This window comes from Balaenoptera musculus, chromosome 9 (assembly GCF_009873245.2).
Source record: "Balaenoptera musculus isolate JJ_BM4_2016_0621 chromosome 9, mBalMus1.pri.v3, whole genome shotgun sequence".
NCBI lineage: Eukaryota > Metazoa > Chordata > Mammalia > Artiodactyla > Balaenopteridae > Balaenoptera > Balaenoptera musculus.
Window position 1 is genome coordinate 45,615,624 of NC_045793.1, and position 26,651 is coordinate 45,642,274.

Here is a 26,651-nt window from a genome sequence, read left to right on the forward strand (position 1 = left end):
TGGACAGTGCTGCTCTTGAAGATAAATTATTATGTTGAAGAACTGTTGAGCACCGAAACCAGGTAAATTTATCCTTAAGTTCAAATAGCTATTGGACATAAAGTTAGAAAACAAAATGTAATGTGAAACACAATTCTTAACAGCGGAACTACTTAATATTAAAATAACAATTTAGAAATAAAATTCAAAAATTCACATAACATCAGTGAAAGTGAATAGAGGAATAGGAAGTCTAGGAAGACTAATTTAATCATCTCATACAGGCAAGAGTCAATGGAAACTGTGTTGTTATTGATGTTGGCAGTAAGATAATAAGAGAAAGAATAGAATAATGTATATTCTTAAATTTAAAAGTAACTATCATAGTTTTCCAATTATTACAACTACATATTATTTCAAAAGGCAAAATTAAAACAAAAAAATGATAAGCAAGAATGTTTCAGGTGAGTACAAAGGAAAAGGAGATAGCTGTGGCAGTATTAAACTTGATGAAATGCAGAACTCAAGAAATAAAGAGCTGAGTCATTTTCTACTGATAAAGGATGTAGTCGACAATGCAGATGTGATAGCTCTATACCTTGTTTTCTACACATAGAGTGAATCTTTTCTTTAAATTCAGTGCCCATGAAATAGTTACAAAAATTACCATGTGTTGGATGACAGATGACATCAATAGATTCCCCAAATCAAGATTAGATCACATAGAACATAATCTCTGACTCTATTGTTATAAAATCTAGAAAGTAAAAAGAAAAAAAAGAGTTAAAGAAAGAAGGAAAAAAGGAAGGAAGAAAAAAAAGGAGAATGGAAGAAAGAAAGAAAGAAAGAAGAAAAGCTTAAATTACAACAACCAAAAATACTTTAACGACTTGAAATATTTTTTCAGAAGTAGTCAACTTCTGGGTCAAAAAGGACATGAAAATTTCCATTGCAGTCTTCTTAGAAAGGATATTCAATGAGAAGTTGGCATATCAAAACTGATGACATGTATCCAAAGCCATAGACACAAATGCTCTGATTTAAAAAAATAAATTACGGAAAAAAGAGGAATATAAACTTATTCAAAGTAGGGGAATGAAAATATCAATCTAAAAGCCAAAACAAGTGAATTAGAAATGAGAAAAGCAGTAGAATGTATAGATTCAAGAGCTAGCTCCTTAAGGCAATAAAAGTAACTTATGGAATGGCACTGTCCAGAAAACATTCTATGCTGATAGAATGTTCTGTATTGGCACTGTCCAATACAGTAGCTACTAGTCACATGTGTCTGTTAAACACTTGAAGTGTGACTGGTGCAACCGAGGAAGTAAATTTTTAATTTTATTCCATTTTTATTTTATTTTATTTTATTTTAATTTTTTAATTGAAGTATAGTTGATTTACAATGTTGTGTTAGTTTCAGTGATTCATACATATCTGAATCACTTGCTGTACACTTGAAACTAACACAACATTGTAAATCAACTATACTTTAATATATATATATTCTTTTTCAGATTCTTTTCCATTATAGGTTATTATAAGATATTGAATACAATTTTATCCAGTTTTAATTGATCTAAATTTAAGTCACCACATATGATTAATGGCTACCATATTGGACAAAACAGCTCTAGAAAGTAAACAGAGAAGAAAATAAATAAGTAAAGAAATACTCAAAACTATTAATATATAGGCGAAGATTAAAATACAAAATGCCATAGAAATCTGTGCTAACAAAATTGAATATCTCTACAAACTGGTAATTTCTAAAGGAAAATATTGACTCCAAAAGAAACAGATACTCTGAATGCAGCAATAACAAAAGAAGACATTGAAAAATTTGTGAAATGATTACTTTGCTAAAGATACTTTGGATCCTAAGAGTTTTATAGGTAATTTTATTCAAATACCAGGGAATAGGTTATTCCCATGATGATGACTACATAAGAGATGAAACTAATGGCTTATTTCCTTTATGAATATAATATGCAAAAAGTCTTAAATAGAATTCTAGCAATGCAAATCTCTAAGTATACTACAATAACAATACAACATGACCAAATAGAACTTATTTGAGTAATGCAAGGTGGCTTCACTATTAAGAACCATTTTATAGTATAATTCAGATGTCGTATAGACATGACTTTTTAAGACCTATGCATGGTTGTCTCAAATCCCCATCCCACATCAGTTTCAATCTCTAAAATTCAATCAGCAGATTTTTCAGGAGTTTCTCTAGGTTTCTTCTCATTATCTCTGGCTCTCTTTTCCTGAATCTGTTGAATTTTCCCCTACACTTTGCATCTTGCACATGTTGATTTACTCTTTTCAGACAACAAACAAGTATGGGACACAGGCCATTCTTCATAATTTCTGAATCCTCTCCCCAATATCACTTTCACAAAGCAACCTGTGTGTGAGATCTTTACTGTTCTAGAGAGGTGGTTACATTGCATTTCCACACAGCATTCAGTTTAAACATGGATGTCAGACTTATATGTTCTTTGAAAGTTCTTCACTTATTTTTTGCCAACTATGGTTCCAACAGCTATATTGCTCTGCCTTCTCTCTCTCCTCTCCTTCTTTTCCCCTCTCCTTTGTTCTTGCCCTTCTCTAAATTCTGTGCATTTTGTATGAAGAATAGTTTAACTCTTTCCTTGTTTCTCTGTCCCTTATCACTCTCTGTCATAACAAGATATTTTTCCCACAAAGTTCCCTAGAGGAAACTTGATTCCATCTGGAAAATAAGTTTTTTTTTCCATTTTGCTGCTAGTTTAACACATCAATAGGTGAGAGTGAGAGAGTGAGAGAAAGAGAGAGAGATAGAAAGATGAGAGAGAGAGAGAAGAAACAACACACGATCATCTCAGTAGATGGTAAAGCCATTACCATTAAATATTTTATTTCTTGCAACAATAACCCAAACAACTAGCTTATCAAAGGAAATTTATAATAATGCTACAACAGAAAATTTCATAGACATTTCACAAATAGAAAATGAAGTGAAGCCAGCAAAATGATAAGGTTGCTTGCTATTGGCAATATGGTTTAAAATTCTTCTGGAAGTTTTAGCAAATGCAGTGAGACATGAAACAGAAATAAGAGGCATAACTATTTGAACAGAGAATGAAAAAGTACTATCGATGATATATATGCTTACCAAATTGAAACAAAGAAACAAGGAAAAATTCTTAGAAAGAGTAAGAGTTTAGTAAGGATCCAGACTATTAAGTAAATACACCAAATGAATACCTATTTTATATTCCACCAATAACAATTTAAAATATATAATCTAAAAATGTACTCTATTAATGAGTGACAAGCATATAAAATGCCCAGGAAACAAAGTTATTAAGAATTTCCAAGACAGAAGAACATTGAAACTTTACCAAAGGAAATTAAAGCCTGAAGTACATGGGAAGACTTTTGGTTGGCAGGTGACAGAAACTCAACACAAACTCTCTTAAGTTCAAAAGGGGATTTGCTGGAAGGATACCATAGTAGTTCACAGACCTGTAGAAAACTCATAGATCTGGGAATATAAGGCATTAGAACCAGCACATGCCACTCTCATTCTTTTTTCCTCCTTTCCTTAGGTGACTGGCTTCATTTTCTCAGGCTCCTCCATGCATTGACTGGGACATGGTTGCTGGCACTAGCAATCTAAAGGGAAGGAAGTGACTTTCCTCTTTGGTTTCAGTATGAAAAATACCACAGGGAAGAACTGTGATTATCTGAGATTGGGTTGTATACCCACTCCTTGACTCATTACTGAGGCTAGGGCCATGGAATAGTATAGCTAGAAAGCCCCAGACTCACATGGGATGAATAATGGGGGAGGAGACATTCCCAAAATAAAGTGAGAGGGGCTGTTACAAGTAGGGAGGAAATGGTGCTTGGGTAAACAAATATGATAGATATTCCATACTGAAAGGACATTTCATCTACCTGGATATGAACATGATATATTGTGAAGATGATAATGCTTATGAGAAATAAATTAATGAAACAATTAATTATAATTTTATTAAATACCATCTCAATATAAATTCAGAAGGGAGATTTCTCTTTAGAAATTAAAAGAAATGATTTTAACTAAGGTTTTCTTCGAGACTTAAGCAAGTAAGAAAAGCTGAAAGAAAGGGGGAGGTCTTGCACTATCAGATATTATAAAGTTATAATAAGTAAATAATGTGATTCAGCTGTTTAAAAGGTTAATTTAACATGATAACTCAGAAATAAACCCTAACATATTTGAGAATTTAGAATATGTCATCACAAATCAAGTTGTATTCTTATATTTTGCTAGCCCCCCCGCCCCACCTCAGTGTGTATGATATCTGAAATGGAATTAAATTTTCAAATCTCTTCAAAATTGCAGGTAGCAGAATTTCTGAAAAGTTTCTAAAACCAAGACTTAGTATATTGAAAATAACAGAGCAGTACCTGTGTGACTCTTTTAAAGATATTCAAAACATTATTGACACTTTACGTTCTGTACCATCATTATTGTTTTATTTTAGTCAGCATAAAACTCTTCATCTGGGCTTTATTAGGTTCACTCCGGACCTCTGTACCCAAGCCCCAGTTTTCCTACCCCCTGGGAATTTTAGGAGCCTTATCCTCGCAAAAAGAGAGAATGCCTATGAATGCCACGTCATAGATATTTTGAGAATCGTTGAAGGTTTCCAAGGTTTTTTTCTTTTTTCTTTTTTTTTTACCTTCCTGGAGAATTAAGTCTCTTCTTTCCTTTGTAGGACTCTAACTTCTCAGCCTTCTGCCAGCATAATGCTTGTGTATTTTTTTTTTTTTTATCAGGAACCCAGGTGATAAGTCACTTGTCAGATTTCAATAGGATTACCACATCACCTTGGGCTCCTCATGCCAGCAGTTTATCAGGCTGCCACCATTAGACACGCTTCAAAATGAATCTGTAGTTATTTCGGATTTAGATTCTTCTCATCTCATTTTCTTGCCTTCTTGTCTTTTCTTAACCCATTAAACTCATCTTGCATTATTCATTTCTCCCTGCAGCCTGAACCTCCTTCTTTAAAGGAAGCTGCAAACATGCAAGAGACTACACATCAGGGTTCTCTCTAGTTGCAGATGGGGTGTACCTTACTTCTCATGTAAAAGGATGTCTTTTTCATAGTAAAAAATGCAGAATATTTTGCTTGATCTACACTATGTGTGTGTTTATTTACTCATAAATAAAATACAAACAGTGTGATGTATCACCCTGAGCCCTGGATTAGGAGAATGAGAATTTGGGGTCAAAGCAATTTGTGTTTTCTAACTCTATGATCTAGGTGGTTTGATCTCTTGGAGCCTTAATGTCCTAGTGTTCAATAGTGTTTCAATAATACTTACTTTGGAGGGTTGATGTGATGATTAAATGACGTAATGCAGATGAAGGCATCATGACAATGCCCAGCACATAGCAAATACTGAACAAATGTTGATTCATCTGAATCTGAGAGCTTGTTCTCCTGATAAGCTCAGTGATAAGGATGCTGCTACCAGAGTTTGTGACTCTGGAAAATTTATACTCAATCTGAAGTGTTCATAGAGTATACAAAAAGTTGTCTTCGTGAAGAGAAGAGAGAAGATTTATGGCAGGGACAGAGGGGGTGATAACAGGAAAGGTGAATGTAATGGGCATTTAGTGAGAGTCAGGAACAAGTCAAAGGAGAGAGGAAAGCTGGGACGGGGAGGAGAGGGGTGTGGGCAGAAGCAGATGAGATGGAGTGGTCTGAATGGAGTTGCTCATCTCCTGCACCTGAGCCACATTATTTTTGGTACCCTGAAGGCTTAGTTTATCTATGATTTCCCTCGTGGGGTTTTTGATATTATTAAGAGAGACCCGTGTGACTGTTTCCATATTTTTGCTTCTACTTAGTCAGAAACATTTCATGCTTTCAAAGTCAACTTAAAATAAATTAGAGCAGGGGAATTTTTTTTTTTTTTTTTTTTTTTTTTGTCAGAACAGGCCATTCCAGTGTCCCTGGAGATTGCTCTGCCCACGTTTGTGGAGAATCAGAGGAAGAGTTCTTTCCCATTCTCTCGGATTTCAAAGAGGAGAGTGCCCAAAAGGCTCACATCAAATTGAGTTGGGATGAGCCGTGTCAGGGGGCTGTGATCCTCCTAAGGCAGGAATGAGTAGCAGATGGAATTCTGGTTGTATTCTCTAGGATCCAAAGACTGTATGGAAACTCTATGAGTTGGGTACCTTTTGAACTCAGTGTCACTCCTGTTGGCCCCCTTTTAAAGCTCTAGCTCTACTGCATTCTCTTTATTTCTGTCCCAGGGAGTCTCTTGATGATGTGGAAGTGGCGCCACAGTCATGCACAGTAGACCCAGAGAGCTCGGGAATTAATACCCTATGTTGTTACCCTTGTCCATGGGATGAGAGCCTGTAGATAAATGCCGTCTCTTCCATTCCTCGGGAAGATCATTCTGAGCGTGACCTACAGCTCCTCTGAAGATCTCTGACAGCAATAATATAAGAGATGGGAGGGAAGAGTTAGGATTATTTTGTTATTATAAGGTACTCAAACTACCTGTGAAGGGGTATGGTATTATTTGAAAGTGGACTTGGATTAGCTGTAAATGTATATTGTGAACTCTAGGGCAACAACTAAAAACAGTTAACAGAATAACTATAAGCAATATGCTAAGAAAGAGGAATCATGTAAGATGCTCATTTAAAACCATAAAAGGCAGAAAAACAGTGGAAGACAAAAATAAGAACAAAACAAAAGCAACAAAGAGAAAACAGTAATAAATATGGTGGCTGTTAATCCGATTATATAGATAATCATTTAAATGTCACTGGTCTAAATTGACCAATGGTTTCAATGTACTGATTAAAACATGGTTAATAACCAACCATGGTGATAGCTCAACATTGCACCTGTGTGCTGGCTTTCCCTTGTTGTACCCTGATTCACTCTCTCTGTCCTCCACTCACTCCTGCTTCCTGAAATCACTTCCAAATAACCTACTTGCCACGAGCCCTTGTCTCAGGATCTACTTTCTAGAAGGAAACTAGGCCACGACCCTACATTGGAAGCAATTCAGGATGGGCTAAGAAAGGCCCCTTTCTCTGGATATGGTGGTATTCTTTGTTTCACTCTTAATATGTTTCCTGTGATATATTTTTTACTTAAAATTGTTGAAACCATTCTGTTCACCTTTTGCCTTAAAGGTTTATTTTTTAAAAAATAGTCCGTCATTGCTAATTAATTTACTCAGCAAACATCTCTTCAAGGCCTGTTGAGAACAATCATAAGTTCATACTGATAGTTCTAATTCAGATCCCAAACGACAAGATTCTTCTTCACATTCTCCTGTTGCCTACTTGTATTTTCCTTCTCCTGAAGTGAGAACTCTGATTCCCTGCACCCTCATGACAGCTGCTCATTTGCTCTTTCCTACGATATGTGTGACGTAGTTTAGATTACTACTTTATGATTACTACTGACTAGAAACCTGCTAATGCAAGTTCAAGATTTCTTTGCAGTGTATATGTTTGTGTGTGTGCCCTTAGAATTGGTCTCTGAGGATGTATAGTTGGAGTATGGTATTCAAAAGATATTTAATTCTTGTTTTCCATTATGGTTATGTTACCAATTTGATATACAGTTAGATTTGATAGTTTCTGTTTGTATTCAGTTTTAGGATTTCTTTATTCCTTGCCAATTTGATCTTCTTTTCGAATATTAAAACATTTACGTAGTTCAAAAGTAAAAACTATCTGCAAATGCGAAGTCTTTCTGTCATCTTTAGTGTATTCTGCCTACTCTCAACCCATCCCCCTGTAGATAACCATTTTCATAGTTTCTAGTCTGTTATTCTTGTTTGTCTTTTTGCAAAAATATGCAAAGACATTTCCCCTATCTTTTACTCCAGAGATAGCATGATACACGATCAAATACTAGATAGCATAATATACAACTCATGCATGTTGCTTTTTCCCGACTTAGAATACGTATTGGAAATCACTCCTCATCAGTTTACAGACTTTGGGATATTAGTAGCTCATTATATATATGTAGCATAGTTAATTCAATTGACTAGTATGGTTAGGTTAATTATAGGAATTTCTCAAGGGGTGCAGCAAATATTGGTTATGGACAGCATGAGGACTTTGGTATTGCTAAAGGATAATTTTAAAAAATCGTAAGAATCCAAAGTGAATATATGTTAAAGATCTTATTTAACTCACTAATTGATGAAGAAACCAGTAAGATGTTACAACTGGTTTGAAGGAGAATCCAAAGAGCGAATATACAAATCTGTCAGGAAAGCTGAGATAAATTTTCTTATTAGATGTAAAACTGGCAAAATGCATCATATCTACAGGGCAATAATTAATTGCATTCCATGGGACAACTTTACATTTCTAAAACCAAAAATCATTCGCATTACTGTTAGTTTTCTCCAATTTTCAGAACTGTGAAATAGCTACAAGATAATAGAAAATGGAGATAACTGAGATGGGTGAGCTAGACAGGATATTCACTAAACTTTTTTGTCCATTTCAAATCTTTAACCATTTTTCTTAACAATGTTTATGGAGGGGATGGGGATGAGGGGTAGGGGAAAACAGATTTATTTTTCTGAAGACTGGCTCTAGTCTGAACCACTCAGTAGCTGCCTCGCATTATTCTGCCTCTCCAAAGTTTCTTGAGGGCAGGGATGGTGTAATAAAAGTTTCTGTATGTCTTGGAGGATCCAGCACAGAGCTCTAAAGTGCTCCACACTGTGCTAGAGTGTTGGGGGCACAATCGTAAATCCCCTTCTGTTGATGGTTGGCATATATCAGTGGACTCATGCCCCAGGCATATCCACTATTCTTGTCTTCCCATTTTGTGCTGTGTTGTTCACGTACAGCAGACTGTTGTCAATAATTTACCTTCTGAAAGAGATTAAAACAGAAATAGCAAAATTCTCCTCATAATGTTTCGTGTTATGCCAGCTTCCTGGATCTCTCTCGGGTTTGTGCCTTAGGCCAGGTTATAGGTGATACGGTACTAATGAGCTGTTATAATTAGATCCTTGTGGATGGAGCCCAAGTTCTACCTAAATTACAGCTTTTATCAAGTCAGATAATGGCTGGAACACTCCAGGACAGGGCTGGGGCTTTGATATTGCCCTTCTTTAAAACATTTATTATTATTATAATTTTTAAAAAATTATTGTTTGGGTTCAGTGAGAAGGGTAATTTATTCCCCATTTTATCCTGCTGTGAAAAATTTTCTTACCTCAGTCACGATAGAAGTGTTTGCTGAAATAGAATATTCTCATTTGAATCACATATTTATCATCTGTGTGCTTCCTCTTCATGAATATGGAGGGGATCTTTGCTTATATTTTCTATCTTGAAATACAGCTTTTCAGAGCACAGTTCAACTGCAGGCCCACGAGCTGCTCCACCCCCAGCATTTTCTAATGGCATCACAGTCTACCTGGCTGCTTAGCCAGAAACCTCAATCCATCTTGCCACATCTCTCTTCATCGTCTACACCCAATCAGTTACCAAATCTTACTGATTCTACTTGCTTATCTCCTAAATGCACCTGTTTCTGTCTGTCTTCATTATCACTGTGCTTTTCCAGACCCCTCATTTTCTCACGGCCAATTTGCCTTTTGGTTGATCACCCAGTTCTAGGCTCACACACGCCTCCCAACTGGAACATCCTCTGTATTGCTGGTTCCCAATATTTTTTTGAGCAAAGACCCCGCCCCGCCCCCCCCTTAAGTTAGAAAACAAAACAAAACAAAAACCAAATCAAAGACTATCCCATGAGAGTGATTGTTCTCTGGGTTCTCAAAGGTCAAGAGAACCAGGCCATTTCCATTGTTTGAGTTTCCCAGAATATTAAAAAATGTGAAGAAATGCCAAAATAAGCTATAAAGATTGTAGTGTGTTATAACTGTTTGCATTTAACAAATTAATAATTTTAACATGAGAAAACTGTGCAGTGTAGTTATGCCTTTCACAAGATAATTGGAGGGTTTATTAAAATGTCAGTTCCTAGTACTTTATAGAGGGTGTATCATTTGGATATGGGGAACACCTTTATGTTAATATGCTGAGCACACATATAACATTTAGGAAAACATTTGGCTACAGACAACCAAATACCTAAGAATGTAATAAGTCAGTATTCATATGTCTCACATCTAGAAATCTGGAGATGAGGGAGACCAGGGAAGCTGTTCAGCTGTGTTGTTGGGGATTCAGGTTCTTTCCACCTTTCTATTTTTCCGTATGCAAGATGTAAGCTTTTGTCATAATGTTTGTCACCTCATGGTCACAAGATGGCTGCTGTAGCTCTAACACACGTTCACCTTCCAGTAAGAAGAAGAAAGAAAAGCAAAGGGGAAAATAAGGAAAGGCAAAATTTAAAGGGACAAAAATGTTTTTCTCCTGTTGAGACTTTACTTTTTTATTGGGACAGAGACACTAGTCCTGGGGATTTCCACCTACATTTCATTGGCCAGAATTATAACTTATGGTTAGCCATAGCAGTAAGGGAGGCTGGGAAATTGAGTATATTGTTTTCTAGCCTCTTTGGAAGAGGAAGGCAAGTAAAAAGGGAGTTGGGAATGAATGTTGAGTGAATCCTATTTATAGCTTCTGCCACAGTCGTCGTCTTTTATTTTTTTTCTTCCTTTTTATATATTTTTTTTATTGAGGTGAAGTTTACTTAACTTAAAATTAACCTTAAAAAAATTATTTTTATCTTTATTTTTTTTAAACATCTTTATTGGAGTATAATTGCTTTACATTGTTGTGTTAGATTCTGTTGTATAACAAAGTGAATCAGCTATATATATATACATATATCCCCATATCCCCTCCCTCTTGTGTCTCTCTCCCAGCCTCCCTATCCCACCCCTCTAGGTGGTCACAAAGCATGGAGCTGATCTCCCTGTGCTATGCAGCTGCTTCCCACTAGCTATCTGTTTTGCATTTGGTAGTGTATATATGTAAATGCCACTCTCTCACTTTGTCCCAGCCTACCCTTCCCCCTCCCCATGTCCTCAAGTTCATTCTGTACGTCTGTGTCTTTATTCCTATCCTGCCCCTAGGTTCTTCAGAACCATTTTTTTTTTTTTTAGATTCCATATATATGTGTTAGCATACAGTATTTGTTTTTCTCTTTCTGACTTACTTCACTCTGTATGACAGACACTAGGTCCATCCACCTCACTACAGATAACTCAATTTCGTTTCTCTTTATGGCTGAGTAATATTCCATTGTATATATGTGCCACATCTTCTTTATCCATTCATCTGTCGATGGACACTTAGGTTGCTTCCATGTCCTGGCGATTGTAAATAGTGCTGCAATGAACATTTTGGTACATGAGTCTTTTTGAATTATGGTTTTCTCAGGGTATATGCCCAGTAGTGGGATTGCTGGGTGGTCGTATGGTAGTTCTATTTTTAGTTTTTTAAGGAACCTCCATACTGTTCTCCATAGCGGCTGCCTTCTTTTAAACTTGCCAGTGTATCTTTGTAGCTGCTGGTACAACTTCTGAAGGTGTTATTGCATGTCCATCTGGGACCCTTGATGGAGAGATAGCTTGGATCACATGACCCTTCTGATTCACTGACTGAGAAAATGAAAAACCTATTATGCATTCATTAGTGCTTTTACATAAATTTCTAGTTTATTAATCATATCTATATATACTTAAAAACTAGTCGTATATATAGACTTTGTTATTTCATCTACAGATACAATGGATTCACAGACCTCTTCATATAGCCTTGCTAGTCCCCATGGGTTCACTACTCTACAGCACCCTAGTTTCCTTTCAGGAACACAGAAATGGTCATGTCACCATGACCTTGGTTAAAAATCTTTAGTTCTTTTTTGCCTACAGAAGAAATTATAAAATGATCATCATTTTATTCGAGGCCCTATACAACCAATCTTTGGCCTTATCTCTGGTCACTGTCCTCTCTCTCGAGCTGCTTTGTTCTGCCGCTGAGCCTTTGCACATGCTATTTGCACTGAATGCTCTTCTCTCTCTTCCCCATCTGCTGAAGATCTGTTCCTGCTTTAGACCCATATCAGATGTCACATTCGCTGTGTGGCTTTCCCCAGGGCCCTGAGGCAGAGTGGGGGAGCTCTCCTCTGCCCCTTCTAGCACTTCTTTGTCCCTTAGTTATGGTTCATTGCCCATTTATTGTGATTGCTTATAGGCTGACTCATCCCAGGGGAACCAGTCTCATTCGTCTGTCTATTTCGAGAGCCCAGAATGGAATCTGGCATATTGAGGCAATTCAAAATTTGTATGTTGAATGAGTAAATGAAAGAATGAAGGGAAATAGGCAGGGAGTTCATTGTAAGGTCTTCGCTTAGATGAGATCTAAGAAAACAGGCTGCTGCTTTTGTCTTCCTCCTAGAACCAGACCTTCGTTAACACAAAACCAGACTTTCATTAATAGGACCAGATCTTATTAAGATATGTGTTTAGGACTTTGAAAAAGCTGTCTTCCGTTTCAGGAGTTGGAGGGCTCTGTTTCCTGCTCTTAATGTGCCTTAATTTTCTCTGGATTGACACAAAAGCAGTTTGGATGTGGGACACCCCCAAGGGTCATTCGTGACCATGGTCATTAAAAGAGTTGTTTTCGGACCCATGGGTGTCCTTGGTGAAGGTTCAGCGGTCCTCATGAGGTGCTCCCTTTTGTGTGTGAAGTTCTCTTGATCTTAGCTGCAGAGACAACCTTCAAGCACAACAAACTACGGTGATTTCTTCTGTTGTGGGCTGTGGATGGTTGATCACGGAGGCATCCCCACGAGCATACGAATGTGTTCTCTACCCACCGATCACATGCATGTGCATTAGCTGGCACTGCTCCTTACCCCTCCATGCCCGCCTCCTCATGCCCCATAAAGAGTCTTTGTGTGAATTAGAAAAAGGTCCTCCTTCTGCACGGATGGGATAGAAAAAGCCAACCCCCTCTGGATGGACACAGCTCCATGGGTGCATGACTCAGAGACCTGACAGTATATCTGAGCGAAGATAAAGGGTTTCTTTCCTCTGGGAAGAGGAATAACCAGCACCGGCCAATGGTAACTGGGTAATGATAGTGGTCATGCCCTCAGTCTCTACCTTAAAAATATAACTTGCTCATAGACATTTAAAATAATAACTATTTTTATTATTTATTTTTAATACTTATTTGTATTTTTATAATAACTCTTAATTTTAGAACATTTTTAGATTTACAGAAAATTTGCAAAGATAGTACAAAGAGCTCCCAAATACCCCATTCCCAGTTTCCCCAATTATTAAGCTTTTTTATTAGTATGGTACATTTGTCACAATTAATGAACCAATATCGATATACATTATTATTAACTAATGTACATACTTTATTCAGATTTCCTTAGTTTTTCCTAATGTCCTTTCTTAGTTTCAGGACCCCATCAGGATACCACATTTAGTTATCATGTCTTCTTAGGCTCCTCTAGGCTGTGACAGTTTTTCAGACTTTCCTTGTTTTTTGATTACCTTGACGGTTTTGAGGAGTACTGGTCAGATGTTTTGCAGAGTGTCTGTCAGTTGGGATTTGTCTTTTCCCTATGACTAGACTGAGTGTTTTAATGGGTTTTATTATTTTTAGGTGTGGTAAAGCCAACAGATCAGGGGATGACTGCCATTGAAAAGATAGTTTGTTAGTATTCACAGATCCCAAAAGAGGGGGTACACGTCTTACCACAGAGGCCATGCTGAGAAGCATTGGGGTTGTTGTGAGGCGGAGGGAGGGAGGAACTATGGGCAAGAGTCTTTACTGTGGTTTCTGTGGGAAGGAATGGGTTCTGCCAGGTAAGCAGGCTTAGGACTGGCTAGTTGAAATAATTTTAGTGGGCTCTGGGGCATAGGGGCTGTCCCTAGATGTCTGGTACCTGTCTGGGGTTATCGGGGCAGGTGGAGAGTGGCTCAGGATGTGAAAGCTTGGTGAGGGAGGTGTTGGGGTGTGGGTGCTGGTTTGGTTGGCTGGTATCTGAAAAGCATGCCCCTTGGAGGGGGGACTCTTCCTGAGGAATGGAGGGGAGGGAGGAAGGGGGAGGTGACGGAGGCAGGAGGCCAAGGCAAGATGACTCAAGGGTATTTTCTGGTTGTCCAAACAGGGCATGTCTGGCATACGCATGTAGGGCAGATGTTAAAGTATTAAGTTTACAGAAGATAGGAACATGCTTAGGACTCTCGGGTTATATATTTTGGGGAGAAAGACCATGGGGAGAAAGACCATGGAGGTAAAGTGCCATTTTCATCACATCATATCAAGGATATAACTTATCACTGTTGATATTGACCTTGATTACCTGGCTGATCAGGCCCTATTTTGTGGCACCATATCTACTCATGTCTGCCTTTAATGTTCATCTCATATGTTTGAAGTGTTTGTAGGGTAGGGTATTGGTAAACATCCAGTGTAGTTTTCCTTGAGTCTTGATCTTCCAGAAGAATGAACCTGCCTGTAGTGGGTTCTGGTTCTTAGATGGGGGGCCCTCTTTGGGCCCAGTCTTGAAACTTGGGCCTTAGGCAAGATAAGTTCACAGGGGAGACTTGTGTCTGAATATCCTGCTGTTCTCTAAAATGGTAGTCCTTTGTATACTTCCAGTTGCTGAATAAATACTTCAGTAAATACCGACAACTCTGTCAGGAGTTGGAGTTGATTACCACTGAAATGAGACAGGATATATATTCATAATACTTAGCTGTGAGTTAAAATGCTCAGAGTATTAACCTATTTTTGTATATAAATTTTAAAAATCCTGGTTACTCCATAAGTTGCCTGACCAAAACCTTTTGGAGCCCTCTGATGTTGGTGGAGAACATGAAAGATATGTCAGTGTTCCTGCTCTGCTTTTGAAAATCCCGAGTTGGGCAAGGCAGGCCGTTGAGTTGGTTGGTAACTCACCTTCACCCCTTTTTCCCCCTCATGCCTCAGGGTCTAAGTCGCAGAACTGTCTGTGGAACTCCCTCATCGACGGTCTCACAGGGAATGTCAAGGAGAAGCCACGGCCAACGATTGTCCATGACCCCCGGCCACCGGAGGAAATCCTAGCTGATGAATTGCCTCAGCTTGATAGCCCGGAAGCCTTGGTGAAAACGTCCTTCAGGTTTGGTGCATTGCAACTCAGTTTGTTCCTTCTTATTTGCTTGTGGAGTTATTTCAGTCCAGTTGGATGCCATGTCAGCATGGCCAGCAAATTACCTCATTTCTCTGCACTAAGTAAATTAGAATTGATGAAGTAGTGTCGGAAGTAATGCCCGCTAAACTTCTGGCTGGATTTCCTGAAGGTAGTGAAGACCATATCAGTAGTTAAGTTGCTGTTGGTATTTAATTGGTATTGGCATGTAAATGCTGAGGCAAAGGATTTACTGACATTGGCAATTTGAGTTGGATTAATGAGTCTTTTGCTTCAAAGGAGGATGACGCAGGGAGATAAGTGCACAGGGAAAACACACGTGGTGGGAATTAACTCAGCCCCGTGCCTTTAGAGTCCCTTGCTGGGGGAAGTTTTCTAGTTGTAAGAGAAGTGAGAGCTGCTGCCTTCTGAAATGCAGTGCGGATCTTCCTGTGTGGTTTCCCAGGTGGCTGTTGACTCTGTTCTTGTTCATCGTTTAGTCCTGCGTTTTCCCGCAAAGTTCTCTGGTGTTTTCTTTTTGTATTGTGCTCCACTTCCATCATGAGGCGTCTCCTTACCTTCTCACCTGTATTAAATAAAAATCAGTCTGGGTATGGATGTGGTACAGAAAAGTGATTCTTTTTTCTGAATGGGTCTTTCAAACTCACTTTTGAAATACGCAGTCGTACTGGTATCAGAAATTAAGATTTAATGATTTTGCCAGCCTGCCTTCCTCCCCTCCTTTCCCCCTGTTATTCTAGTTTTACTTCTTTCATTTTTCTTTCCATTATATAAGGCTTTCATACTCTCCACATGGCTAGTAGTACATGTAAGCTTCCCTTTTCTTCCCTCATAAACAAATCAGACAGGATTTGGAGTCCAGGAAATATACTTGAAAAATGTGCTCTCTTTTGCATCCAGGTGATGTGTGTAATCGCCCAGTAAAAGCCATTTCACTGTGTGAAGGTTCTTAGTGTGGACTGAATTTTAGGTGTGGTAAGGCCAACAGATGAGTTCTGAAAAGGAGTGAATAAGGGTTTGGATTTCTTTGTATAATGTGACTGATGCAGTGACGGGACCAGAATTGCAAGGCAGATGCTTTTCTTATTCCTAGTAAGGGTTTACTGCATTGTGAGGTTTAAATAAAATAAAAACCACTCAAGTAGAGAGAAGTACATTCTATGAACCTGTGATTCTCTGCAAGTGACTGTGTGGGGAAGAGGGGAGGGTGAATGGGTCTCATGGTCTGTGTGTTCTCATCTCCAAGTGTCTCTGGTGGAGTCAACCCCTTCATATACTGTCTTCTGGTAATTACACCTTCCACCTCAAACCAGGTTCATCGTCTTCTTCAGTGAATAGCTAAAGAGCTGCTCCCATGAAAAGAACATATTATTTGCTAGCCCAACTCCATTACCATCATCCCTTCTCTTTGCATTCCCTCTGTGCTCTTTAACAGAGAAAAGGTACTGATGGCCATGAACTTCTTTTGATCTGCTAGTTGTATTATGTGCCAATGTCTTGGTTCCAGAAAGAGATTAAGTTATAAGTTTGTTAAGGTCAGGATTTATTTCTGGTTCCTTGTAGCACTTGGTGTGTAGTAGGAAAAACACAGTAGGTGTAAATATGCCAGTCCTACAGCAGTGGAAGCCAGAAATGTATTGGCATTTGTTGTTCATTTACTGGTCTCCTTAATACAATTCTGTGCTATCCTGGAACCATCCTTTCTTCCAAAGAAGATAGTTGATTTCAACAGCAATGTTAGAGGGTAAATATTCTCTAATGCAGTTGTTCTTAATTGTGGCAGTAACGTCAGTTGTGAGATTTGTTGCAGATAAATTATTATAAGCAAAATGTGGGAACAGCTTACTTATCAAGAAACAATTTAGAGCAGAATCAAGGTTGCTCTTGTAGCAGAAGACCTAAATAGACATATCTCCAAAGAAGACATACAGATGGCCAAGAGGCACATGAAAAGCTGCTCAACATCACTAATCATTAGAGAAATGCAAATCAAAACTACAGTGAGGTATCACCTCACACCAGTTAGAACGGGCATCATCAGAAAATCTACAAACAACAAATGCTGGAGAGTGTGTGGAGAAAAGGGAACCCTCTTGCACTGTTGGTGGGAATGTAAATTGATACAGCCACTATGGAGAACAGTATGGAGGTTCCTTAAAAAACTAAAAATAGAATTACCATATGACCCAGCAATCCCACTCCTGGGCATATACCCAGAGAAAACCATAATTCAAAAAGACACATGCACCTCAATGTTCATTACAGCACTATTTACAATAGCCAGGTCATGGAAGCAACCTAAATGCCCATCGACAGATGAATGGATAAAGAAGATGTGGTACACATATACAATGAAATATTACTCAGCCATAAAAAGGAACGAAATTGCGTCATTTGTAGAGACTGTCATACAGAGTGAAGTAAGTCAGAAAGAGAAAAACATCATATATTAACGCATATATGTGGAATCTAGAAAAATGGTACAGATGAACCAGTGTGCAAGGCAGAAATAGAGACACAGATTTAGAGAACAAACATATGGACACCAAGGGGGGAAAGCAGGGGTGGTGGTGGTGGGATGAATTAGGAGGTTGGGATTGACATATATACACTAATATGTATAAAATAGATAACTAATAAGAACCTGCTGTATGAAAAATAAATAAAATAAAATTCAAAAAAAAAAAAAGGTTGCTCTTGTAATAATACCACTTGTTTTCTAGATGCCTTTTGGATTGCAGAGAAGGAATGAGCTATAGCTGGATATTAAATAATGTGATAGGAATATATCACAATGTGTTCCCCCCACCTCCCTTTTTACTCCAGGAGTGAAAAAAACCTGGTAATTGCTGACTCCAATATTAGTGACTCTGGAAAATCTAGGACGACCAGTGCATTATGCTCCTACAGTTTTAGACTTCAGGGGTGCATCCATGATCCGCGCTCTCAGTCCCTACGATAACTTCTTTAACCAAGCAGTACAGTCGTCCCTTTGCTGAGACTGAGGTGCTGGGTTCTTTTTTCTGACTCTGAAATTCAGTCTCTCAGCCACCGTGCCGTGTGTGTGTGTGTGTGTGTGTGTGGACACACTTATACACAACCCCACACACAATGAAGGGATCCGGGCATGTGACTGTGAACATCCTGCCCTTCGCAGTTCTGCAGAGTCTTGTTTGCTGCGGGGGAACACATGGTTCTCGTGAATTGGCATCCTCTTGTCCTCATAGCTCCTCTGCAGGATCGTTACTACCGAGCAACAGGGGAGAAGAGATAGCTTTGCCTACTCCCTTCTCTTTCTCCTTGTTCACACTTGGAGGGCATTTGGAATTTGGGGCCACAAAATATGGTCATCATTTTTTTTTTTTTTTTGCTTGGGCAGGGAAATGCCCCTTTATTGGTGCTGGAGCTGTTCCTGAGGCAGTCAGACCATGGGACCCTCATTGGGACCCTTGCCCTCAGCTACTTCCATCTGTGGGAGATACTCTGTCCCAAGGGCACCTCTTCTATCAGCTTCTGTACCTGATGCAGAAGTGGGCATGGTAGGTGGGGGTATCCTTCCGGGCAGCAGGTGGGGGCGCACGTGCTGGTAGCGCTCGACAGCCACCTCCCGCTCCTCCACGCCTTTGAGCGGATTCACACAGAGTGAATAAGATCAGACTTGGGTTTTGTGGGTCCAGGTGCAGACCCTGTGGGCTCTGAAAGCTCAGGAAGCCTCTGGCATGAAAAAGTCTGCTTTCAAAACCCGAGACTTTTGAAAAGAGGAAAGTGGGAACCATAACTAGATAAAAAGGCTTGAGTGTCTCGAAAGTAGACACTTCTGGGAACTGTACCCCGGGTGCCTGTTCTCCTTGTTCCTCACGGTCTGTCCCTTTGAACCTTGTTCTGCTCAGGTTTTTCTTAAAAGAGATGAGGGAATATGCTGAGCCTGAAGCTTAAGGAAGATAGACCAGTCCAGCCAGTCTGATGAGTGACCGGAATCTTAGTACTTACCACTAGAGGACCCAAGAGAACAGGAAAGGGCTGGCTGCTGAGAACCCTTTATCTCCCCAGCTTCTAGTGTGCACATTTGCAAAGGTGAGACCCAGCCCAGATTGTACTGAAAGTCAAGGAAACCAGTGTTTATTGAGCATCTGCTATGTCTAGGAACTGTATATTCGTTTGCTCACTTAATCTCCCCAAACCCTGGCAAGGTGTGTTTTGCTATCCCAGTTGTGCAGGTCAGGAAACTGAGGCTCAGAGAGATCAAGTAACTTACCCAAAGCCACCCAGCAGGTGACAGAGCTGGAAATTTCAACCCAGTCCACCTGGCTCCAAAGCCTTACCTGTCCACCATGTTCTACCACCACATCACCTTGGCTTTCCTGCTTCTGGGTTTGCTGTTGGTGAAATAAGGTAGCGTGATTGGTTCTGCTAATCTGGATGTGCAATTTGGATATATAGTTTGAGGCTTATCCTATGAGACTGACCCTGTTCTATTGCACTAAATCTTTTTTCTAGTCCAAACTTATGTTTTTGATCCACCTACCCCTTTCTGGTAGGAGCCCATTAAGGTAAACTTTATGTCCAATAAATTCGTTGAGGGATCTTGTTAAATGCAGACCCACATTCAGTAGGTCTGGGCTGCAGCCTGTGAATCTGTGTTTCTAACAAGCTCCCAAGTGATGTGATGGTCCAAGGACCACCCTCTGGGGAGTGAGGCATGGGCTTTGGAATACCACAGGCATGAATTCGCAAATGCTCTTCTAAACTGTGTGATTTTGAGTCATGGTTTTGATTCTCAGTTGCCTCATTTTACAAATGGAAACAGTGAAATAACAGCAGTGGCCTTGGGTCCTGTTGCTAGGATTAAGTGGGTGATGAATATGACAGCCCCTAATTCCTTCTCTCCCAGTTTTCAAAATCCTGTTTAGGAGTGGATTGATCCTCTGCACCTTGACCCCTTCTTCTGGGACTGGGCTGTGCAATGCGCCCCAGGCTGGGAATATGAGCCCAGTAGGTACTTTGTGAGCAAGGCTGGCCTGACCTCCTTGGGCAGTAGTGGAAATTCTGAAGCCATCCAGCACGTTGGCCATCTCAGTTACTTACCTTGAATTGTGTGACTCAACATAGGTTTTGATCATTTTGCATTTGGAAGAAGAGTGTGCTCACTCCCTGGAGAGTCACAGGGGGATTGATGAACTTCTCTTCCCACATAGAATGGACTTATTTGGGCTTTGGCAAAAGCGTTCCTGATTCTATACATAACTTACTAGGAATATGTTCCAGAGAGCAGAACTGCATTGGGCCAACACCCTCGGCCGCAGATGAGATTAAGTCCTTGTCAGATCCCATTTAATGGATTGCGTTTTCCACGCAGAATTAAATCGTTGAACTCATCCTCATTTTGGCTTTTGGCAGTCATTTTTCCACCAACGGCTATAGCCAGGAAGCCAGTTTCTGACTTGATTACTTTCAGGAAATGTGCAGTCTGGCTGATGATATGGCTTGGTGTGGGGTAGCGTCCCCTGCAGCTTCAGACCCCACCCCGGGATGAGTCATGGGTTAAAATTCCCAATTAGCTCATGGGAAGTCTGGTCACATGTCTTTCTCTATCACCATATGTTGGTCACCCACCGGGAACTTCGGGGGGCCCCTACTTCCGTGACTTAGTGCTGTCTCCCTGGAGTTGACATTTTTCCTTTCTAGTCTTCGCAAATCCAAAGCAGTAGAGTTTTGCTCAGGTCTGTGAAGGGGAAAAATGAAAGAATGAATTCTGATGTTTTTTTAAATCTCAGAAGAGGGCTTCCCTGGTGGCGCAGTGGTTGAGAATCTGCCTGCCAATGCAGGGGACACGGGTTCGAGCCCTGGTCTGGGAAGATCCCACATGCCGCGGAGCGGCTGGGCCCGTGAGCCACAATTACTGAGCCTGCGCGTCTGGAGCCTGTGCTCCGCAACGAGAGAGGCCGCAATAGTGAGAGGCTCGCGCACCGCGATGAAGAGTGGCCCCCACTTGCTGCAACTAGAGAAAGCCCTCGCACAGAAACGAAGACCCGACACAGCCATAAATAAATAAATAAATAAATAATTTAAAAAATAGTAATAAGCAGGACTACTAGTGACTTACTTATAAAAAAAAAAAAAAAAAAAAAACTCAGAAGAGTTTCTGTTGCAACTTTGCCTTCCCACAAGGGAAATATTTAGGCTTCTCTTTGCAAAGCAAGTTTTTATAGACAGGTTTTCCAATGTTGGAAATTGACAAAGCATATATCATGCAGACACCGTTCCGTTTGCATTCTTCCTGGTCCTTCCACTAGTATTTTGGGAAAGAGGGAGTTTGTCTCTGTGGTGGCCATGTGAATGCACCTCTCACATCTCTGACCACAGGGAATGTACTTGACCCATGGCCCCAGCTTCTGTGCGAGGATATTTGTTCCTGTGATGGCTCTGGCTGTGTTTCTCAAGGGCACTTTCAGCCAATGACTAAGAGTGCCAGGGATCCTAAGGGTGACCATTCCTGGGAGACACGGGACTCCTCTGATGGTGACTTCAGCTCGAGGACTCCAAGTTCCTTGGTGAACTTTCTTTAGAACTGCACTGTGATCTAAGACGCTCCCACCCAACCTGCCATCCTTCTCTCCTTCACTGGGAGTCAGACCTGCATCTCGCCTCTCCCTGCCTCCTCTGGCTCCTTCCCCATTTTCTCTTTCAGATGTTCCCCCTGATAAATTTCTTGCATGTCTAATCCTTCCTTGGCACCTGCTTCTCAGAAGGCCCCGGCTAACGAAGTCTCCCACCATGCTGCGATCCTCTGCTGGCCCACCACTGCCAGCTCTGTGCTGTGGGCACAGCTTCAGCTTCAAGGCTACTGGCCTAGAAATCCTGGGCCAGTTTTCTGTACTTGATTTTATATTTGATGCTGCATCTTCCCCATGGGCTCTAGTAGTGGGGTGAACATGGGGCAGGCCACAATTTTTTTTAGTCTTTTGTACTTTTATTGCCCACTGGAGACTTTGCTGAAACATTGAGATTAACTAAAGAAACTACAACATGAGAAGGGAGCATTTAAAATCGTACCCCAAATATAATTGTTTCTTTTGTACAAGGGAAATGCTAAAGAATGTTGGACATTGTACAGTTGGTTTGAACACTTTGGTTGCCAGCCAGTGGACCTGTCTCCAAGGCTAACTTCCCCTTAAGAGCGTATCCTTTTTCAAACCAGACACATTCTCATCAGGCTATTGGGGAAGCCAGGGTTCCACCATAGGAATGACACTCATCTGAGGTGTCCTCAACTCCTTGGTATATGCCTAAATCAGAATAACTCCTAGCAGCACATCTTACAAAGTGTGAGTGAGTCATCCTAGGAGAATCCCACAGGGAGGAGTGGGGAGCTTCAGTACTGTCAGGTGGGGGAGAGGCTCGGATACTCCTGGAGTTTCATCTCCATCTCTCTGCCAGTGTGCAGCGTGGGTCCACCTCCCGTGCTTCCTGATGAGCAACAGGAACTTCTGTCCTTGGTCACACAGAGACCTGAAGTGTGCTAGGAGTCTCTGAAGTTCTCTCTAAATGAAGGAAGGCCTCCCATCTCTCTGTGGCAGTGCTTTGCATCCCATCGAGGTCTGGTCATGATTCTCATGTGCTTCTGGATCAGATGGTCTGGCCTTTAGCCCTTGGGTACTTTGTCCCCATGTCAACCTCATGGGCCAACTCCCCAATCACAATCCCTGGTAACTTCTGAGGTTCAACCTCAGGAGCTTGTGGGAACCTCTGGGGCCTGTCCAAACCACACAGAACCCAAGAGACAACTTGGGGAAGCTAAAACCCAGCCTCCTTCTACCTGACTCTACTGGCCACAGAGTTTACTCAGATGTGGACCTTCTGGTTTATGGGTAGATGTCCTTCTAGAAAGAGAAGAGGAAGTCTCACTCCTGCCCCGTCTGCCTTGTCTCCCTTTAATCCCCCAAGTCTGAAAAGCTGGGTCTCTGGCTTCCTGCTTCTCCTACATTATATCCACCTCTTCCCCAGGACCAGGCCTTGGGCTAAGTCTTAATGGTGGATGAGGTAAAGAGACAGATTGGCCTAACTGATATGGGACCCTACACTGGGAAATACCTCAGAAGCACCATATGTTATGCCTTAGAAACTTTCAGTGATGAATGACTTTACCTCATTGGTTTTTCTGCAGTAAAATTAAGGTTCCCTATATAAAAATAGAGCAGAACCCTTTGAAACTGTGCCCTGTGGTAATGCAAGTCTGGATATCCCTTGATTGGTGATTGGTCCCTGTCCTCAGCAGTGGGGGATCCCGGGTTATGTTATGAACCTCACGATAATGTTACCTTGTGTTTTACTGTGTAGAAATTTTTGTTCCCACTTGCATCCTTAAGGCAGGGTTTCTGCCCTTGCTAGCAGGAAAGGAGAGATTTCCTTCTTATTGAATCTTTCTAATAACAGATGCTCTCTTCCCATTCAAGTGCTCAGTGCTGGTTCTGCAGTCACATCCCATGCCTGGCACTGGAGCCACTTGAGGTGAACTGGACCAGCACATACCCTTGCCCCTGGACCTCACGTGGATCAGTGAATATGTTGAATGGCACTTGGTGTAACCATTGAAACAGGCCAGACTGGATCATGGTGGACATAAAAGGGAAGCAAAAGGAACGGTGTTAGCCAGGGTCAGGAGGCAGGAAGACACGGCATATGTTAAAGGAACTGTTGGATTTGTGTCTAAGGCATGTGAAAGTGAGGCAGTATTGGAAAAGTAAAGTTGAGACCAAATATGGCAGGGCATTGTTTGCCACGAGAAGAAGGTTCACTTTTATTCCATAAGCAGAGATCTTCGGAGCTTTTGGAAATCTTTGGGGAAGCAGAAAGAAGACTGCATATTTTTTTCTAATTAAATTACAGAATTAGGATTTATATTTTCATGCCTCTGCCCTCTATACACAGAACATCAAGACTAAGGTTTTCTGCCCGGCAGCAGAGATGGAATAATGGAGCTGGACAACAGCATGGGATTTAAAAACCTATGGAGGAAGAGCATGGACAATCTGGGGAAGACACTTGTGAATATATGTCTTCCCACATGGATTGGAACAGGGACCGTTGTTTTTTTATTACTTCTAAATGTAGTAGCAGCTAATGGTTATTGAATAGACAGCCCCATAACTGTAGTCTAGCTGCTCCCCATTTATTGATTACTGTTAAGTGCAGCAGGAGTTGAATTTGCTAAGATGAATTACCTCTAGACCCCAGAGGCCAGCTCGGTTGGGGAAGGATGGTTATTTGAACAAGAGCTGTAGACATGCTTGTCCTCCTTTGGAAGGGATGGTGATTCTGGCTCAGGTGATGGGGTCAAGTACTCGGAGGCAGACACATTGCAAACTGCCCGAGAGTATAACTTGTGCACACTCTGCAAAGCCAGAAACAGGAGGATGTGAATCAAATAGCAAACTTGGATTCCGGGATCCAAACCTTGATCTGTACATCAGTTTCATTCTTCGAAAATGGTCCAGATTGAGAATTAGAAAGGGGATGTATGCAGGGGGCTGAATTATATTTATTAAATTTTGTGTTTCTCTACTGTTTTGATAATTATTCTATCTTCAACCCTGTCTGGCCCTGTCGGGGCTGAGTTTCCTTGGTCATTAGGTTTCCATGGGTAGCACTGAATCAGGCTTTTGTGTCTAGCTCTAAGCCAACTGGTAGGTACCTACATTGTTTTTCAAAAAACTATTTTGACAATTTTTAAACCTTCAGAGAAGTTGTAAGACTAGTAAAATGAACAACTGTCTATCTTCCACCTAGAGTCTCTTTTGCTTGCTTGCTATCAAATCTATCATCTATTTATCTTTTTTTTTTCCAAATCTTTTGACCTTAAGTTGTAGACATCATGACCTTTCAGCTTCAGCTTGTATCGCTTAAGAGTGAGACCATTTTCTTACACACACAGTATAATTACCAAATTCAGGAAGCTTAACTTTGATATAATACTATTATCTAATATACAGCCCACATTCAGATTTCACCAGATGTTCCAATAATGTCTTTTATGACAATCTTTTTTTCTGATCCAGAACCCGTTCCTGAAGCACACATTACATTTAGTTGTCAGTCTCCTTTAATTTGAAGCAGTTTTTTAGTCTTTCTTTGTCTTGCATGGCATTAATATTTTGAAGCAAACGGGTCACATGTTTTGTGCTGCAGAATGTTCCTCAATTTGGGATTGTCTGATCGTTGCCTTGCGATTTGATTCAGGTTATTCATGTTGACAGGAATACTATATAAGTGATGTAGATGTTGCATCCTCCGTGCAGCACTGGAAGAGGGCTGTCGATCGTCCCATTACTGGTGATGTTAGCTTTGATTATTTCATTAAGGTTGTTTCCCCTAATGTGTCCCCGGTAAAGGTGCCGTTCTGCCCTTTGTAGGTAATAAGTTATCTGCGGGGAGATAACTTTGAGACGATGAAGATAATCTCTTCTTTCTTTCTTTCTTTTTTTTTAAACATCTTTATTGGAGTATAATTGCTTTACAATGGTGTGTTAGTTTCTGCTTTATAACAAAGTGAATCAGCTACACATATACATATATCCCCATATCTCCTCCCTCTTGCATCTCCCTCCCACCCTTCCTATCCCACCCCTCTAGGTGGTCATAAAGCACCAAGCTGATCTCCCTGTGCTATGCGGCTGCTGATAATCTCTTTCTTAACAAACTTTTATGCAGTGGTTTTAGCATCACTTGATGATTCTTGCCTGAATCAATGGTAATTTCTAACTATTATTCTTTCTCCATTTATTAAATGACATTTGACGGTAAATAAGAGCTTTCCCTTTCCTTCCTCTCTTGCTCCCTTTCTAGATTGTAGTGTCAGTATGGACTCTGGATTTTTCTTTCATCCATTGTTTTATAAGCTGTTATATCTTCATCCTACCTGGAGCCCAGGGAGGGTGTTTGTGAGAGAAAGGACACAAAGAAGGGTGGTATGGGCAGTCCTTTAGTCTAAAATGCATCAACCCTAATGGGCAGAAATAAGTTTGACTTGGAATATGAAGAAGTGTATCAGCAAATCCAGGCTCTAAATAATCCCCTGTCCTGTGGGTAGGGGCTCCGTGGGGTGCTCTAATCTGGTGGAAGACAGTATCTTGACCTGAACCTGGTGGTGCCACTGGAATTATGGGAAATTGCAGAGTGGCAAGAGTGACATGGAGTGGGTTGGGGGAGGCGTTACTTAGCCAGTGAAAGGAGTGTGAGTGTATTGTCTGGACTTTTAACTGGGTCTCCAAGTCTTTTCTCCTTGCCTCTTTCTGCCATGTAGCACTGCTCCCTGCTCCCACTCCTGCTGGCCAGTGTCTGATGTCTATGCCCAACCCCATGGTCTGAAGAGGTGCCTACATCTTATCACTGACGGGTATAGCGAGAATGCCTGAGCTCTGGTTTTAATCCCACCTCCACTCCTCGCCTGCTGTGTGACCTTGAGCAGGCAGTTTAAGCTGAGCCTCA

General features: G+C 40.6%; 1 protein-coding gene across 5 annotated transcripts in view; it reads left to right on the forward strand.

Moving 5' to 3' along the window:
* Window positions 1–26,651, forward strand: part of PDE1C (phosphodiesterase 1C) — a 529,341-nt gene that overhangs the window by 111,279 nt on the left and 391,411 nt on the right. For all 5 annotated transcript variants that reach the window (XM_036863442.1, XM_036863443.1, XM_036863448.1 and 2 more), the window contains exon 3: window positions 14,966–15,137. In XM_036863442.1, coding sequence (XP_036719337.1) covers window positions 14,966–15,137 — 172 coding nt within the window. The remainder of the gene's footprint in view (window positions 1–14,965; window positions 15,138–26,651) is intronic.